Consider the following 16,406-nt stretch of genomic DNA (forward strand, 5'->3'; position numbering starts at 1 on the left):
ATTGTACTGAATGCAGAGACTGGTGGCTGCTCAAGGAATATTGTCAGTAATGTACCTTACTGACGATGTTCAATAAATGACAGTTGAGTGCTCTGCCCTACATAGGACATTTAGAATGCCCTCCCTCCCCAAAGCTCGAAGGATATCATAGAAAAAGGAGAAGGAAAACATAAACAGGAAATGAAGGATATAAAATCCTGACTTCTTGGCATGACACAGCCATTGCAATCATGACCCTATAGGAGCTGTAGCTGTCTGCAAGGGGCCTGCACCAGACTGGGCCTATAAATAAATAGTCATAGATTGAGGAGGGGCTCACGGGACCCTAACCTCCCTTCTACACTATTGGCTAGTGACGCACTCTGGAGAAGGGCAGTTGTTGTCTTCAGTTGCAAACCCAACAGTGAGCCCCCAAGCTTACAGTGGAGAATTCTACACTCACAGTCACACAGATAGCCCTGGTTAAACCCAGAGGGTTGTAAAACAAAACAAAAACATGCTGTCATGATATAAAGGGACTAGTAAGAAGGAAAGGCAGTTGACAAGGATGGGAGGGAGACTGAAGGCAGCGAGTGTGAGAGTAATCAGAATGCATTATGCACATGTATGAAGTCATCAAAGAACAAACAGTTAAAAATACAATTTGTAGAGCAAAGAAATGTAGACACTCTTACATGGTGCACATGAGTGGCTTGCAAGTAATTACTCAGAAACTCTCTAATAATTCCCACTGGGACCATGGTACTCAGAAGAATGTCCATTCTATTTCAGTGCTCACATCTAAATTCCCCTTGCTAATTTTTGTTTTGCTTGAGATTCATAAACTAGTGCTTATGGCGAGGACAATTTGGATAGGAAGAAGGTCACAAAGATGTGACTCCTAAGATCTGCCCTTCCAAAGTGAAGGCTAAAGAGATGACATTGAAGCCAGCCATAGCAAATCTTCATCAGGCTTTCACCTGAAAGCACAATATTTCCCCATGGTCTGCACTGAAGCCTCCATGATGTGCATTCTGGGCTGGAGACTGAAGAATTTGGGTAAGGACACTGTGCCGTCAGAGCGTGATATAGTATAGGCTGTGCAGAATAATGACTGGACAGTGTGGCTAAGATGCTGCAGAAATAGTTGAAGGCTTGGCATCTTTGAGTATAAATGTGATGTTAAGTATTAGGAAGTCACCAATGCCTCCATGAGAAGGAGCAACAGACATGGGCCTAGTACAGCAAAAGAGAAGGAAGGTTTTGCTAGAAAAAAAAATAATAATTGCAGAAAAAACAGGTTCTGTTCCACTTTAGGACTTAGGATGATCCTTGGGGTCATGAAATCTTTCTCTACAAGATAATTGCCTCCTCTTAAGACCCCAAATTCTCCTTAGGAGCTGTGGTCATCTCAGGGCCATCCCCTTGACTTAATCCATAAGCAGCACTGCTCCCAAGCACACAGATCCAGCATCCACGCCTTCATTCTATTTGATCAGTTTCCACAAACTCGTCAAACAAAAAGGACAAGTTGGCTCAATGAGGTTTACAAAGAAGTGTTTTACTTCTTACAAGTGTCTTTGCATGCATTCCTTCCTTGGTAGGCGAGGAAGATGATACTTTCTGAAGAAAGGAAAGATCCAAGTTCATTGAGAGCCTATTGTGAGCTAGGGGCTTTACAGACATTTCCTTATTTATTCTTCACACAGCTTCATGAAGTAAGTGTTATTCCTTCTCAGACTTACAAAGAAAACTGAAAGAACATAAAGGATTCATTCCAGGTGAGAACAAGAAGGAGGAAGAGACAAAATTCCAAACCAGTTACATCCTGCTCTTAAGCCATTGACTTTGTCCTGTAGTTAATACAACCAAAAAGCCCAGAACAACATGATTTTCTCAAGGTCAAAAAAATGACTTTGTAATCTGCATCAGGGGAAATCATCTCTATCTTGTGTCTTTGAGGCCAAGGCAGAAAGATGTGCAAAATAATTTCTTAGGGGCTGAGGCTGCAGCTCAGCGGTGGAGTGATTGCCTTGAATGCTTGAAGACCTAGGTTCAATGACTAAGGAGATAGTCATTGGTAGACACAAGCTATCTATCTACGTAACGTTTCAAAATCATTGCTTTCCAAAACTCACTCAAGCATGCTTCCTAGCTGGGCACTGAATCAGGAACTTTATATCTGTACAATTGTGCCAGGTAATTAAGTCAAATTCAGATGCTAAGTAAACGTATCTCTCTTTTCTGAGCAAGTGTTTGTTCTTTTGTCATTATCATAAGCCTCCTCAGACACTGTTGAGGAATTAAAAGTCAAAGACTGACTTCATGACTCACTTGCTAGTCAGCTTTCTGCATGTCACTTAAATCTATAATAAATATTATCTTTATATAATGTTTGGTCTATGGGTTGATCTTTAAGCTAGAACGGATTGCTCAGTCCTGACCAATCTGGAGAAAACAAAACGAAGTCAAGTTTCTCTCAATCGAATCTACTCTTTCCTCCTCATCCACAACTTCATGTAAAAGAATGGACAAGCTACTAATGGAAAAGCGGTGGCCATCATTACGGCCACCTGTTTTAGGGTGAATACCAGAAATCATAAATCTCAAGTTGAAGGGACATTATTTGATATTTCTTTATTGGGAAGGCAAAGAGGAAAATTCACCTTGCTAACAGTCTACATCCCCACCCTGGTGATGTTAGGTTTTAGAGAGGGAAAGGAGCAGGGGTTTGAGAGAGAGAGGAAGAGCTGTCCTTCAGACAGGAGATCTGCTCACACAGCAGAGGAGCAGAAAGGCAGTGGTCTGCGTTAGAATCCCCAGTCCTGCCAGACAGAGCAAGGGGCCTGGTCTTAAAGGCTTCTTTTTTAATATCTTATTTTATTTTTAACCTATATCTATATGTTGAGGCGGTTGTTACTCATATGAGTGCAGGTGCTTGCAGAGTCCAAAAGAGGACATCACATCTCTGGAGCTGAGGTTACAGGCAGGGGTAGGCTACTGAGGCATGGGCGCTAGGAATTAAACTTGGATCCTCTACAAGAGCAGCAGGTGCTCTTAATCTCTGAGCCCTCTCTCAAAACCCTGACCTTAAAGCTTGCTGCAGGAAGAAGAAGTACTGCAGAAGAGGATCGTGTCCACTTAGCACACGACATGCGCCACATGACAGGGGTCGACCTTACTCTGCATAAGGGAGTCGCACTTGGTTAATGTGTGACCCAAGCAATGTGACAGCAGTCAGTCAAGGGTCAAGCAGGCTGACCCTGGAAGGGCAGGTAGCAGGGTGTGCATCTGCCTTGCTCACAGCCTTCTCTGCTTAGGGCGTGGGTAAACATGTATTTCCTCCTTTTTTCATATACACACATCTGGACCTTAAGTTCTTTCTTCAATAATAAAGCCACCTCTACTGCCATTCTTTGCCATCTTTCTATTGTTGTTGTTTAAATCTCATCATTTATCCCCAAAATGTGAGAATCCATGAAATGGCATTTTAAATGTAAAGGATATCATTTGTGTAATATAGCATGTAAGAAGTGGAAGAAAGGGGATGGCCTCAAATTTCATTGTGATGGGGAGAAGTGGGCCACGCGTGAACTAGACCTAGGGTGCCATACAGATGTAGCCGAAGGGCAGCTCAGGCTTAATGTTGGTCCTCTAGTAAGGGGAGCAGGGGCTGTCCCTGACAGGGACGCTGTGGTCTGCTTTTTGATCACTTCCCCCCTGGTGAGAGTGTGTTGCCAGCCACAGGGGAAAAGGACACTCTCAGTCCTGTTGTGACTTGATGAGCCAGGGTGGGTGGGTTGGGGCCTCCCCTTTTCTGAGGAATAGGGGAGGGGGGAGGAGGGAAGAGGGAGGGGTGTGGAGCTGGGGAGAGGGCTACAACCAGGATGGAAAACGGATAGATGAATACATGTTTGAGGAAAGTTAGAAAGGAGTTCCTTACATTAATTCTTGTGTGTGTGTGTGTGTGTGTGTGTGTGTGTGTGTGTGTGTGTGTGTGCCCTGAAATTGATAGGAGATGGGAGGTAGTAGAAAGACCCAGAAATGAAGATCCAGAGGGGGAAAAAATGTGTCTTATTTCTGCGCTGCCACTGACCTTCTGTGTGCCCTTGGACTTTTTTTTTCTTTTATTGTGATGAATTTAGCATCACTAAGGTGGGATAATAATATCTACCCCTTGTCCTCAGAATGATTTTAAGAAACATTGAATTTAAACACGTGGTGGCTTCTAAAATAATAACATCACACCATGTGGATGCCTATTGTGTTAACTGGAGAGTGGCAATTCATTTCACTGGCTTTAAGACAGACAGACAGACAGACAGACAGACAGACAAAGCACCCGTATACAAGAGTGTACTCATGCCACTGCTGAGGTACGGAAATCAGAGGACAACTCATAGGTATTTTTCTCTCCTTTCATCGTGTAGATTCTGAGAAACAAACCCAGGTCTGCAGGCTCAGCAGGCTCACCAAGCCTGAAGTAAAAAACAGATTATCTGGACTTACAGAGCTGGAGAAAGCACAGAGCCTGTCCTCTGTACCTTAAGATAAGGCTCTTGTTCTTAGAGCTTCTAGAGGTGAGTTTTAGCAAAATCCATAAGCACCCATTAAGAACAATATGAAAAGAAATGATCTAGTCTAAACCACAACTTCTGCTAATAATAGAGCTGGGGCAAGTAGAATCAAGCACTACTCCCAGGTAAGTTCCTGAAGAACATGCTACAATGGCAAATTATATACCTAGGCATTTTTTATCTCTGCAGGATGAAAATCTTGCCTTGTTGCTTCAGCCATACCAGCATTTCCTTCAGAAGTATACACAGAAGAAATGCCATTCAATGGCACTGAGAAATCACACCAAGGTTACTGAATTTATTTTTTGTGGCCTTACCCAATCTCAAGAAGTGAGCTTGGTCTTATTTTTCTTTTTATCTATGGTTTATGTATCGACTGTGTTAGTAAATGTCACTATCATGGTCACTGTGACCTGGGAGTCCCGCCTCCACACTCCCATGTACTTCCTGCTACGCAACCTCTCTGTCTTAGACATCTGCTTCTCCTCCATTACTGTTCCAAAGGTCCTAGTGGACCTTCTCTCAAAAAGAAAAAGCATCTCTTTCAATGGATGCTTCACACAGATCTTTTTCTTCCATCTGCTTGGCGGGGCAGACATTTTTTCTCTCTCTGTGATGGCGTTTGATCGCTACATGGCCATCTCGAAGCCCCTGCACTATGTGACCATCATGAGTAGTAGGCGGTGCACAGCCCTCATTGTGGCTTCCTGGGTGGGGGGCTTCGTCCACTCCATTGTGCAGATTGCGCTCATGCTGCCACTCCCCTTCTGTGGGCCCAATGCTGTTGATGGTTTCTACTGCGATGTCCCACAGGTCCTCAAGCTCGCCTGCACTGACACCTTTGTTCTTGAGCTCCTGATGATCTCAAACAACGGCCTGATCACTACACTATGGTTTGTTTTTCTCCTGGTGTCTTATACAATCATCTTGACAATGCTGAGGTCACACAAAGGAGAGGGAAAGAGAAAAGCCATCTCCACCTGTACCTCCCACATAACTGTGGTCACCCTACACTTTGTGCCCTGCATCTATGTCTATGCCCGGCCCTTCAGTGCCCTCCCCATGGACAGAGCCGTCTCAGTCACCCTAAATATTATTGTTCCTGTCCTGAACCCAATGATCTACACCGTCAGAAACCAGGAGATGAAGTCAGCCATGAAGAGACTCAGGAAAAGACTCATGCTTTCTGAAATAGAATAGTTCCATTACCGATTGTGGAATAGTGAAACATAAATATGGTATGTATCTGAGAAATTGCTTGTAAGCCATGACATCAGTAGAAAGTTAAATATATATATATACACATCCCTTGAACAACTAACAGAAAGTAAGGAGTAAACATGAACAATAATAGAAGTGTTGGGATAGCCCACCAATTAAGGATGGGATTTGGATTTTGAGACATACAGGGGTCATCAGAGTAATCTGTCTCAAAATTGTAAGTCTCTAGAACTTATGTCTCCATTTATTGGCAGTTATTTTATGACTTTTAAGTGGGTCTACTATGAATTAAACACTGTTAGTAATTTCAGTATTCTTTTTTAAGTCCACACACACTTGTTATAAATGGTTTTTAAAGATTCCCTGAACCAGGTGCCATGGCTCATGCCTGTAAATCCCAGCACTCTAAGAGGCAGAAGCAGGTGGATCTCTGTGAGTTCGAGGCCAGGCAGGTTTACAAAACAAGTCTAGGACAGCCAATGCTACACAGAGAAACTTTGTCTAGAAATTTTAAAAAATATATATTACTTCCTTTCATTCATTCCCTATGACTGTCAAAGTAACTCTGAACTTGACTTCAGTCTGCTTTTGTAAAACCTCAATATATAAATACATATATAATATGTATATCAATATATAAATACAGAGAATCTGGAACTAGTTATCCTACATTTAACATCCACCTTGTACATAATTTATTTGAGTGTTTGAAAAAAACATATCAAATACAATAAATAAATACTTTGTTTTTCTTATGTATACTGCTTTGTGGTTTCCTTTACTGTGGTATACAATAAAGCTGTCAAATTAAGAGGTTTGATTCTTCTTTATAGTTTCAATGTCTAAATAGATATTTACTTATAATGAATCTTACTTGAACCTGTGGGATGGAAGAAACAAAGGTATGTAAAAATTTACTCCAATCTCGCCAGTCTTACCTTTTTCTTCTTTGAGGACTGGGGTTGATTTTTATTTTTTACATGATGTGTCATTTGTATCCCAGAGTGGTCTGGAACTCACTAAAAGATCCAAGCCACCCTCAAACTCACAGTAACTGCCCTGTCTCAGCCCCTCAGGATTATGGGTATCAAAAGCTAGACTCAAAAACTTTGTTAGAACCTGTGCACACAGTAGTATAATTAAAACACAGTCAAGCAGTGTTTGCAGAAATATCTCCATTCCAACTTCCAAACAGCCTTGTAGAGAGTACAGAGAGCCCCGGAAACCGGAAACTGAACCCCTGGTAACCATGTACAGAGGAGCAGAATCCTTTCCTGCTTCCTCCTTCTGTACCATTGTATCTTGGAAGACTGAAGAAAAGGATCCACTGAAAAGTATCTAATAATTAATAATAGAGATGAACATAACTGATAATAATAATTTTATCAAAGACAGATAGGTTTTGGAAATTATAATTTGTAAGAGCTAAAAATAATAATAATTCTGTAAACAGAGTGCACGTCACATTGTTTCCTTATGGGGGCAGATGAAGCCCGTACACACCTATGTAGGAAGATGTGGGACTGGTCCTAAGATGGACAAAAGTACATACAAAGACTAGGTGTGAATTCGCATTAACTCAAATAAAATCATGCCATAAAATTAGGACAGGTAAGGACAAGCTGTGCTAGCAAAAAATTATGTGTTATAGAAATAAGATATAAAATATAGCATCAATGTGAAAGCTTATGCATAGCTTTTTCAAGTCAGTAAAAATGAAACCGGAGACACAAAACAGATTTATGACAAGAATAAAACATCTAGAAATGAAAATTATAATGAACTGGAAAGGGATCGCACAGGGACAGAGACAGAACAACACACTGTAATGTGACTGATAGACATGGAGAAGAAAGCTAATGAACAGGATAAATGTTAAATATAACAGGGGTTCCTTAGGAAGATATTAAGAATGCAAAAATTGGGAGATAATAGTTGAGAAATGTCCAGAAATGATGAATTATAAAGATGCTCATACTCAAAATATATCAAAATGGAATATAGCAAGTGAGCCAAAATGAAAAAATTCCCTGAAAGTACTCAACTGTACAATTAATCATGCAGAAGAAAGAATAAAAATTTTTGAAAACGTGGGCACTGAAATGACATGGCCTTGCAAAGTACACCTGCATTTAATCTCTCCAGGGCCCAAGTGTAGGCAGTCATGCTCACTAGGCAGACACCGCCAACAAGGCTCCTTCCCCGGCCCCTCTAACAGTTCTGCTCTTATTCTGAAGTCGCCTGTAGAGTGCACACCAGGACAGGAGTGTCAGTGTCACCCAGCCATACAACATTTACCCTAAAGCTGACAATAAAAACAAGTAGTTGTAAACACCCTCCACTGTGTTTCCATGCACGCAGTGAAAACTCTGGTACTAATGAGCTGGTGGCTTTGCCTGACTGTCTTGTGCTGCCTCCCCACAGTCTCACTGTAGCAACTCCACTTCAGTCAGGGAGGCCCCCTTGTTCCAAAAACTCACCATTCCCACAGCGAGTGGTAAAGAGCACATACGGTGTTTGCAGACAACCTGAGTTTGTTTCCCAGATTCAGGGTTATTTAGGGGGATCTGAAGCCTCTATAACCCACAGGTACCTGCATACACACACACACACACACACACACACACACACACACCATAGTTAAATAAATGTTTATAAAAACTCACCACTCTCTCACTACCTTTTCAGAGGTAAAACATCACTGGGACTAGTGGTGGCACAGTGAAGGGGGGGTGGGCACTGCTCCAGCATGGGACATGAGTTTCGTTCCCAGCACCAGCATTAGGTAGCTCACAGCTACCTGATACTCGAGACCGAGATGAATACGACGCTGTCTTCCAGATTCCACAGGCACCTGCCCTCCCACACATTCAGGCATCATCCATAATTTAAAATTAATACTTAGAAAAGGAATAATAAATCATTACTAACTTACTTTCTGTTTTTAACTCTGGTTTGTTTTTGTTTGTGTTTTATCATCTAAAATAATGCCGTAACTTAGTTGGTCTGGCTTTTTGAGGCAGAGTCTTTCCATGTAGTCCTGTCTGTTCTGGAGCTCATTAAGTAAACCAGGCTGACCTTGAACTCACAGAGATCCACCTGCCTCTGCCTCCCAGGTGCTAGGATTAAAGCTGTGCACCACCACACCTAGCTAATTTAGTTTGTCTTAAAATAACTTTATCTTTCGGCTAGTATGTCAGAGGGATGTGCATCTGTCTCACTGTCTCATTCTCGGTGCCTAGGGGTGTGTGGAAGCAGGAATTGGTGACATGCTGAAAGGAGTGGGAGTCCTGTCCCTCAGGCTGGTCTCTATCTCCCAGTGTTGTGCAGGACACCTTTAATTAATCTCCGGATCCATCTGCTTCCACAGAAGTGCTGGCATTACAGGTGGGAACCATCATACCCAGTCCATGCACTTTTTGAAATTGAGCCCAGGGCATCTTGTATGCTGGAGAGGTATTCTACCAACTGAGCTAAATCCCCAGGCTTCAGTAATGACATTATTGGGTGAATACTACACTTTACCTCTTCTACAGGATCAGTGTAGGCTAGAGACTCCAGAGTTCCTATTATATGGCTAACTCCTTTCTTGGTGGAATGGCAGTTCCTGCTCTGTATTCATGTGCTTATTCATGTTCTGATTTTATTTTCATCTTCAAATTTCATCCTTATGTCACACAATATATTGACATGTTTAATCAAATGCTTCAACAAAGTGCACTGCATGGCCCAAAGGCTCCTCTTATCATCTCGTTATGCTTAATTCATGAAACCTCTTTGACAGGATTTGTGAAATCATCTCTTTGACAAGGGGCAGCCTTGTCTCCTTCCTCTACAGAGTCTACTCCTTTATTCATGTGGGGGTTTCTTTCCACTAACTACACTGGATGATGACTGGGAAAGAAAGAGGAAGTCAAACTAAGGGTTCGTGCAACCCTGTGCCCCTGTGGTAGGGCAGAGCTTGTGGCCCTAGAAATAGAAACAGACAAGTTCGGGAGCCTCTGCCGCTTTCTGCTTGATGAGAAGGGTTATGAAAATGCTAGAGGTCCGGGCTTTCTAACTTCTTCATGGCTTGTTGCTATGTTACAAGGATGCATATTCAAATCTTTCATGCATTTGAAAGCATGAAAACAGGCCCTGGAAATGTGTTAGATGTGTGGTTTGTCATGCTTTAGCAGAGCAGAGTAAGCCAAAAATGAGGGGATCGGACTGCTCTCTAGTCATTACAGAACCTGGGCACAGTACTGTGCCGTGGGCTTTTTCCATAATGGGTCTCTGACTCTTCACACATCAGTGTATCTGTTAGCCAAAAAAAAACTGAACAATTATCACTGAAATTCCATTAGCACCAGTGGAACTAGCCACTTCGCTTCCATGTCCTTGCCCAACAGCTCTCGTGACAGCCCTGAGACTAAGGGATCAGGACACAACACAGGGACCCAGTGCAAACTTTGATTACGCAAATCAAATATTTCCTATAGCCTCTAAGGAATTTGTACGCCAGCCATAATGTGTTGATGTCTCTGTGTGGGCACATGCGTGTTTTGATAGCATTTTAATGAATCCCATTGAAACTCCATCATCAAACCCAGAATCAGTTACTGCTACTCCCCTGCCCAATGAGATTCTCGCTGTCGTCCTTACATTAAGCCTGAGGTTAGAGGACTTGAGCAGGAGACGGGGTCACCACCCAAGTCCATGAACCTTAAAGAGGCAAATCTTTGAGTTCGAGTAGATCAAGGACACTAAAATCTTTAAGAGCACATCTTTTTCAAGGATTAACGCTGTTGCATGCTGCACTGAATAGCATATGATTTTCGTTTGAAGTTTTAGGATCCAAGAAAATGGGTGACGACATATAACAGCTGTCTAGCAGTGCGGATGACCATGCTGAAATTCAGATGTTGTCACTGATTATGTTTTTTTTAATTGACTTCGAATACCTCCCAGGGATATCAGATACTTCAGACCAAAGATGATTACCTCACCGACAGACACAACAGAGGTGGGTGTCAATCATTGGAAATAAAGAGTGTGCTTAAAAGGGTGCAGAACTACGGTGCACTCGATATACCATCAGAAATTTTTTTTGAGAGCCTTTCACCTGCTTAGTATGCGACTGCTACATGTTAAAGTCAAGTGTAAGGAGATTTTTGTCAAATGAGATTCTTCAGACTTATCTTTTCGAGTACCACTGTAATACAATATGATGTAAAACTGTTTAACCTGAAGTTGGGGGTGGGGTGGGCAATGTGTCTCCCTTCTGTTTTCTATCTCCTCCTGATTATGCAAGCTTGCTTGCATGAAATACAGACTGAGAAGGCAGAAGGCTTGAATCACTCATTCATCACCAAACAGTACGTAGGAACCATGGAATGCAACAATGAGACATGTTTTAATGCGGTAGTGAGGCAAGAGATTGTCTGGTACCAGGAAAAGTCCTTTCACTGCACGCTCTCCTATTCTGGCCAACTGAGCCGCTTTTTTGTGTTCTCTGTGTGGCTTATTCATGTTGATTTCCACCTGTTATGTTTCTAGACTATGGCAATCTTTGTCTCTGCTATGAGCCCTTCCCACACCCGTCCTTGATAGAATGTTGCTGTGGTCCCCGTGGCTGTAGATGGACTTAAACACTTGTAGTCCCACCAGAACATTTCTCCAGAGTAAAACTTTAGCTGCAATTGCATCTGTGTTGTTAGTATGTGTGTTAGCCCAGCCCCCACAGTGCTGTCAGCATCACAAAATGCGTGAGAAAGGATGAAGGACTCACTGGCAAAATGCATGTCTCTGAAATTCCTAATCAATTCGGTGTGAGGAATGTAATCGGAACCTTACTTAAGGGAGTCTGGCTCCACTCTGTGAAAATTATCTCTACCACACAGCCTTATGGAGGCTCCTGCAGATGTGTGATAAAGTAGGTGTCTTACGCTGACTCCAGATTTATCTGGAAATTTTATAGCTGTTTAGATAACTCCTGGGAGACTTTTTTCTACTACCTTTATTCTAAAATTGAGTTGAAGCAATAACTGAATCCTGCTGAATTCTTGTACAATTGCTGATGTAATACATCAAAAGGCTTTGCAGAAGAGAATAATTCCACTAAATTTGAATTTCACAATGTAAGAATGTATTGAGTTGGGGGAAATTAGTTCACCTTTCTCCATATACTAAAAGTAAGTAAAACCCTCCTCTCCTCATAGGAATACACAAGAGAGCCATTCACAGGATTACCTCAGCCTTTGAGATGAGAAGGCTGCCAAGAAATCCTAACTCCAAAACTGCTCATCCTCAGCAGCGTACAAATGAATATGATGATGATGATGATGCAGACAAGAGAGGGTCAGGATGGGAGAGGGAAGCAGATCCCTAGCTGGCTCCTGGCCTTTGGCAGAGGCTGAAACTAGGAACCCGCAGTAAGACACAAGGAGCTACATTCATCTTCTGTCTCTGGCCGTTCAAGTGAGTCTCGCTTTGGCCCAGGTTCCTTCTTCCTCCCAATTGCTCAGGTCAATATTGTCCACATAGTTCACAGATGATGCATCAGAAATCCCATTATTCAGATAATCAGTGGCAAAATGCAGAGGAGTAAATCAGTGTTTTGTTGTCCTAATACTGTCTCTGTACTGTCCTTTAAGGGGGAAAAAACATGTTTCAGATATCCAAAACTTCCACAGGGTCCTTGCCCAAGCATCATCTTGTAAAATGTAGAAATTAATGGTAATTTTAACAGAATGATGACAGTTAAGCACAGAACCTGAAGATGGTCTTTTCCATTTCATGCTCTTAAAAACTGAACCCGAACTCTTAAAAAGTGGCCCCCAAAGTAAGATAACTGACCAAGAGACTTGAATAGATGCTATTAAAGCAGAAAAAAAACTGATAAAGCATTAAACTGTAGCTCAGTGATGTTTCCTTTTTAAATTTGACGCTTAAGTGTCACTACCTTTTATAATTTTCCCCTAACATTGCTCTGTAGGGAAAAGGTGAATGACTTTGCAAGTGGCAACCTGATTTGCTCACAAATCTGATTACAATATTTAAAATGTGGACAACTCCATAACTTTTAAGTACTTTGACAAAGCACAAGAAATCAATTTCATCCTAGGAGTTTAGGAAGACAAGACAAGAAGCCCGAGCTTCAAACAAACAAACAAACAAAAAAGCAGAGAAAGAAGCAACGTCCTGGAGATGGAAAATTACACCAGGGTCAAAGAACTTATTTTCCTGGGACTGACCCAGAGTCAAGAAGTAAGTGTGGTACTCTTTCTTTTCCTTCTCCTGGTGTATGTGACAACTCTGCTGGGGAACCTGCTCATCATGGTCACAGTGACCTGTGAGTCCCGCCTTCACACCCCCATGTACTTCTTGCTCAGGAATTTGTCTGTTGCTGACATCTGCTTTTCCTCCATCACTGCCCCCAAGGTTCTGGTGGACCTTCTCTCAGACAGGAAGGCCATCTCTTTCAACGGCTGCCTCGCTCAGATGTTCTTCTTCCACCTTATTGGGGGAGTGGATGTGTTTTCTCTGTCTGTGATGGCTCTAGACCGCTATGTGGCCATTTCTAAGCCCCTGCACTATGTGACCATCATGAGCAGAGGCCGTTGCATTGGGTTAATATTCGCCTCCTGGGTGGGGGGCTTTATCCACTCCATCGTGCAGATCTCTCTCTTGCTGACACTTCCGTTCTGTGGACCCAATGTTCTTGACACTTTCTACTGTGATGTCCCCCAGGTCATCAAACTTGCCTGCACAGACATCTTCGTAGTTGAGCTCCTGATGATTTCCAATAATGGCCTGGTTGCAACTCTGTGGTTTGTGCTATTGGTGGTTTCATACACGGTCATTCTGGCAATGCTTAGGTCCCATTCAGGAGAGGGCAGGAAGAAAGCCATCTCCACCTGCACCTCCCACATCACTGTGGTCACCCTGCATTTCGTGCCCTGCATCTATGTCTATGCCCGGCCCTTCACTGCCCTCCCCACAGATAAAGCCATCAGTGTCACCTTCACAGTCATCTCCCCTCTCTTGAACCCCTTGATCTACACTCTGAGGAACCAGGAAATGAAGTCAGCTATGAGGAGACTCAGGAAAAGACTTGGACCTTCTGATAGAGAGGAGCAATAGTTCCTCCCTGTCACCACATTTTGAAACAATTGGATGTGAGATAAGCTTTATTCCCTATACTTGTCATCTTTCTTCTCACAGAGGCCTAAAACAACCCAAAAGATCTCTAATTAATAGTTTTAATTCTCCTGTATATTTTTAATGTGTCAAATATTGCATCACAGAATCACCAAGTAAATCTCAATGGAATCTGTGAAATATGAACAAATAGGTACATAAAAAGGTCATTGAACAGTGTAATTATACCTTAGCTTTTCCTTTGTTTTTGTGTTTTCTGAAAATACAAAATAGAAAACAAGAACAAAACTTGTTTTCTGAGACAAGTTTCATTCTATAGTCCTGTCTTCTCTGGAATGCATTATGTAGCCCAGGCTAGCCTCAAAATCCCAGAAACCTTCCTGTCTCAACTTCCTTAAGTGCAGGGACTACCATTGTGAACCACTATAGCCAGCTAGGTTTTTAATGTTTAAAATTGACTTGATTTATTAAACAGACACATATTCATGGAAACCAAAGGAAATAGAAGTGATTAAGTGAGGAAGTGCTGTGACTTGGGTTCCACGTGTCTGAATCAACAGTTAGACTCAAAAACATTGTTAGAATCCATGCACACAATAGTGTGATTACAATACAATCTAGTAGTGCTTGAAGAAACAGTCCAAGTTCCAATCAGCCTATGTTATGAGTACATACAATACCCTGGAAGCCTGAACTCACTATAATCACATACAGAAGAACAAAATGCATTCCCCCATCTTCCTTCTGTATCATTTGTATCCGGGAAGACTGAGGTAAAGGATTCAGTGAAATGTATCTAAAAGTCAATAAAAGTGATTATCATAACAGATAACAATGCAGAATCACATCCCCATATTTAAACTTATCAGAAGCAGGCCTTAGAAATTGGCATCTCTTATATTTAGAAAGATAATGCCATGCATATATTGACATTGCATTGTTTCCCCATGGGGAACATCTGAAAAGCAAATACATAAGTATTTCCACAGGAAGATACTGGGAATGCTCCCATCAAATAAAGTAGTGTATATGAAAACTATGCATGGGCTCACACTCAGATCAAATATTGCTGCAATAGTTTAAGTCAGAATAAATTCTACCGCCAAAGACTTTAAAGTACTGGGGTAATGAATTAAGTAGCATAAATATAAATGTTTAGAGGAAAAAAAGCTAAAGGATATTTTTGTAAAATACTGTTCTGGTAACTTTTTATCAGCTTAACACAAGCTAGGATCATCTGGAAAGAGAAAACCTCGACCGAGAAAATGCTTCTGTAAGATTGGCCTGTGGGCAACTCTGTGGAGCCTGTTGTTAGTTAGTGGTTGAGGTGATGTGGCCTTGCCACCCTGACCAGGTGGTGCAGAGATGCTTTTTAAAAACAAACTAAGGAAACCATGAAGAGCACGCCAGGAACCAGCGGCTCCCCATGGTCTCTGCTTCAGTTCTTGTCCCCAGGTTTCTACCTTGAGCTCCTTCCCTGGTGTTCCTCAGTGGTGGACTGTGACTGAGACACGGAAAGCAAATAAACCCTTTCCTCCCCACAGTGCTTTTAGTCATGGTGTTTTATCACAGCAATAGAAAGCAAACTAGGACAAATGTAAACAAATATGAAACTGAAAGCAAGGGGTAGACATTAAAAAAAAAAAAAACAAAGCAAAGCATGAAGAAATGAAAACTACAGTGAACTGAAGGCTGAAAAGGGGTCACACACAGATATAGGTACAATACCCAAAAAGGTGACTGATAAACATGGAGGAAAAGTGAGTAAATATATTAAGTGCTAAATATAACATAAATTTCTGAAGAAAATAATAAAAATGAAGAACCATTGTTATAAGAGATAATAGCTGAGAACTTTTGCAGCTGATGAATTATACAAGTATGAAACATATCAAAACAGAATCCAAAGACTGAGATAGATGTTACTTGTGAAGATTCAATTGCACAGTTAAGCAGGCAGAAGAGAAATCAAAAAACTTGAAAGAAATTCCATTGAAATTATATAGTCTGGACTTTCACATGAACTCTGGTGCCCCATATTTGGCCATGTCCCCTTGATGGGGAGGCCCAATGGCACTCGAAGGAAGGATAGCAGACTACCAAGAAGAGGCTTGATACCCTAGCATCATATTCAAGGGGAGGAGGTCCCCCTCAGTCACAGTCATAGGGAAGGGGAATGGGGTGAAAGCAGGGAGGGAGGGAGGAATGGGAGGACGCACGGGATGGGATAGCAATGAGATGTGATATGGATGATTTTATTTTTCAATTAAAAAAAAGAAATTATATAGTCTGAATTTGACAGGCACTCCCACATTTGATCCATGAGAAACCTAACCATGCAGGTACCACAGTGGTCTTGTTTTATGATGTTAGTTTATGGGATGGAAGAGGTGCAGGCAGCTTTTGAACGGCCCAGAGCTGCTCAAGGAGAACGCCACAGGACTACTCCAACTCAGATGCAGTGTCTCCTCATCTCTACTGTACAAA

At 41.9% G+C, this 16,406-nt stretch overlaps 2 protein-coding genes across 2 annotated transcripts; both read left to right on the forward strand.

The window, feature by feature from the left end:
• Positions 1-4,820: 4,820 nt before the first annotated feature.
• On the forward strand, positions 4,821-5,756 carry LOC311591952 (olfactory receptor 4D11-like; the record flags this gene model as incomplete). Its single annotated transcript, XM_084771796.1, has 1 exon — positions 4,821-5,756. The coding sequence occupies one exon, from the start codon at positions 4,821-4,823 to the stop codon at positions 5,754-5,756; it is 936 nt and encodes a 311-aa protein (XP_084627922.1).
• A 7,209-nt stretch (positions 5,757-12,965) lies between these two features.
• On the forward strand, positions 12,966-13,901 carry LOC311591953 (olfactory receptor 4D10-like; the record flags this gene model as incomplete). Its single annotated transcript, XM_084771797.1, has 1 exon — positions 12,966-13,901. One exon carries the CDS (start codon positions 12,966-12,968, stop codon positions 13,899-13,901), a length of 936 nt encoding a protein of 311 aa, XP_084627923.1.
• Positions 13,902-16,406: the final 2,505 nt, after the last annotated feature.

Source organism: Acomys minous (assembly GCF_964271855.1).
Source record: "Acomys minous genome assembly, chromosome: 2".
Taxonomy (NCBI): domain Eukaryota; kingdom Metazoa; phylum Chordata; class Mammalia; order Rodentia; family Muridae; genus Acomys; species Acomys minous.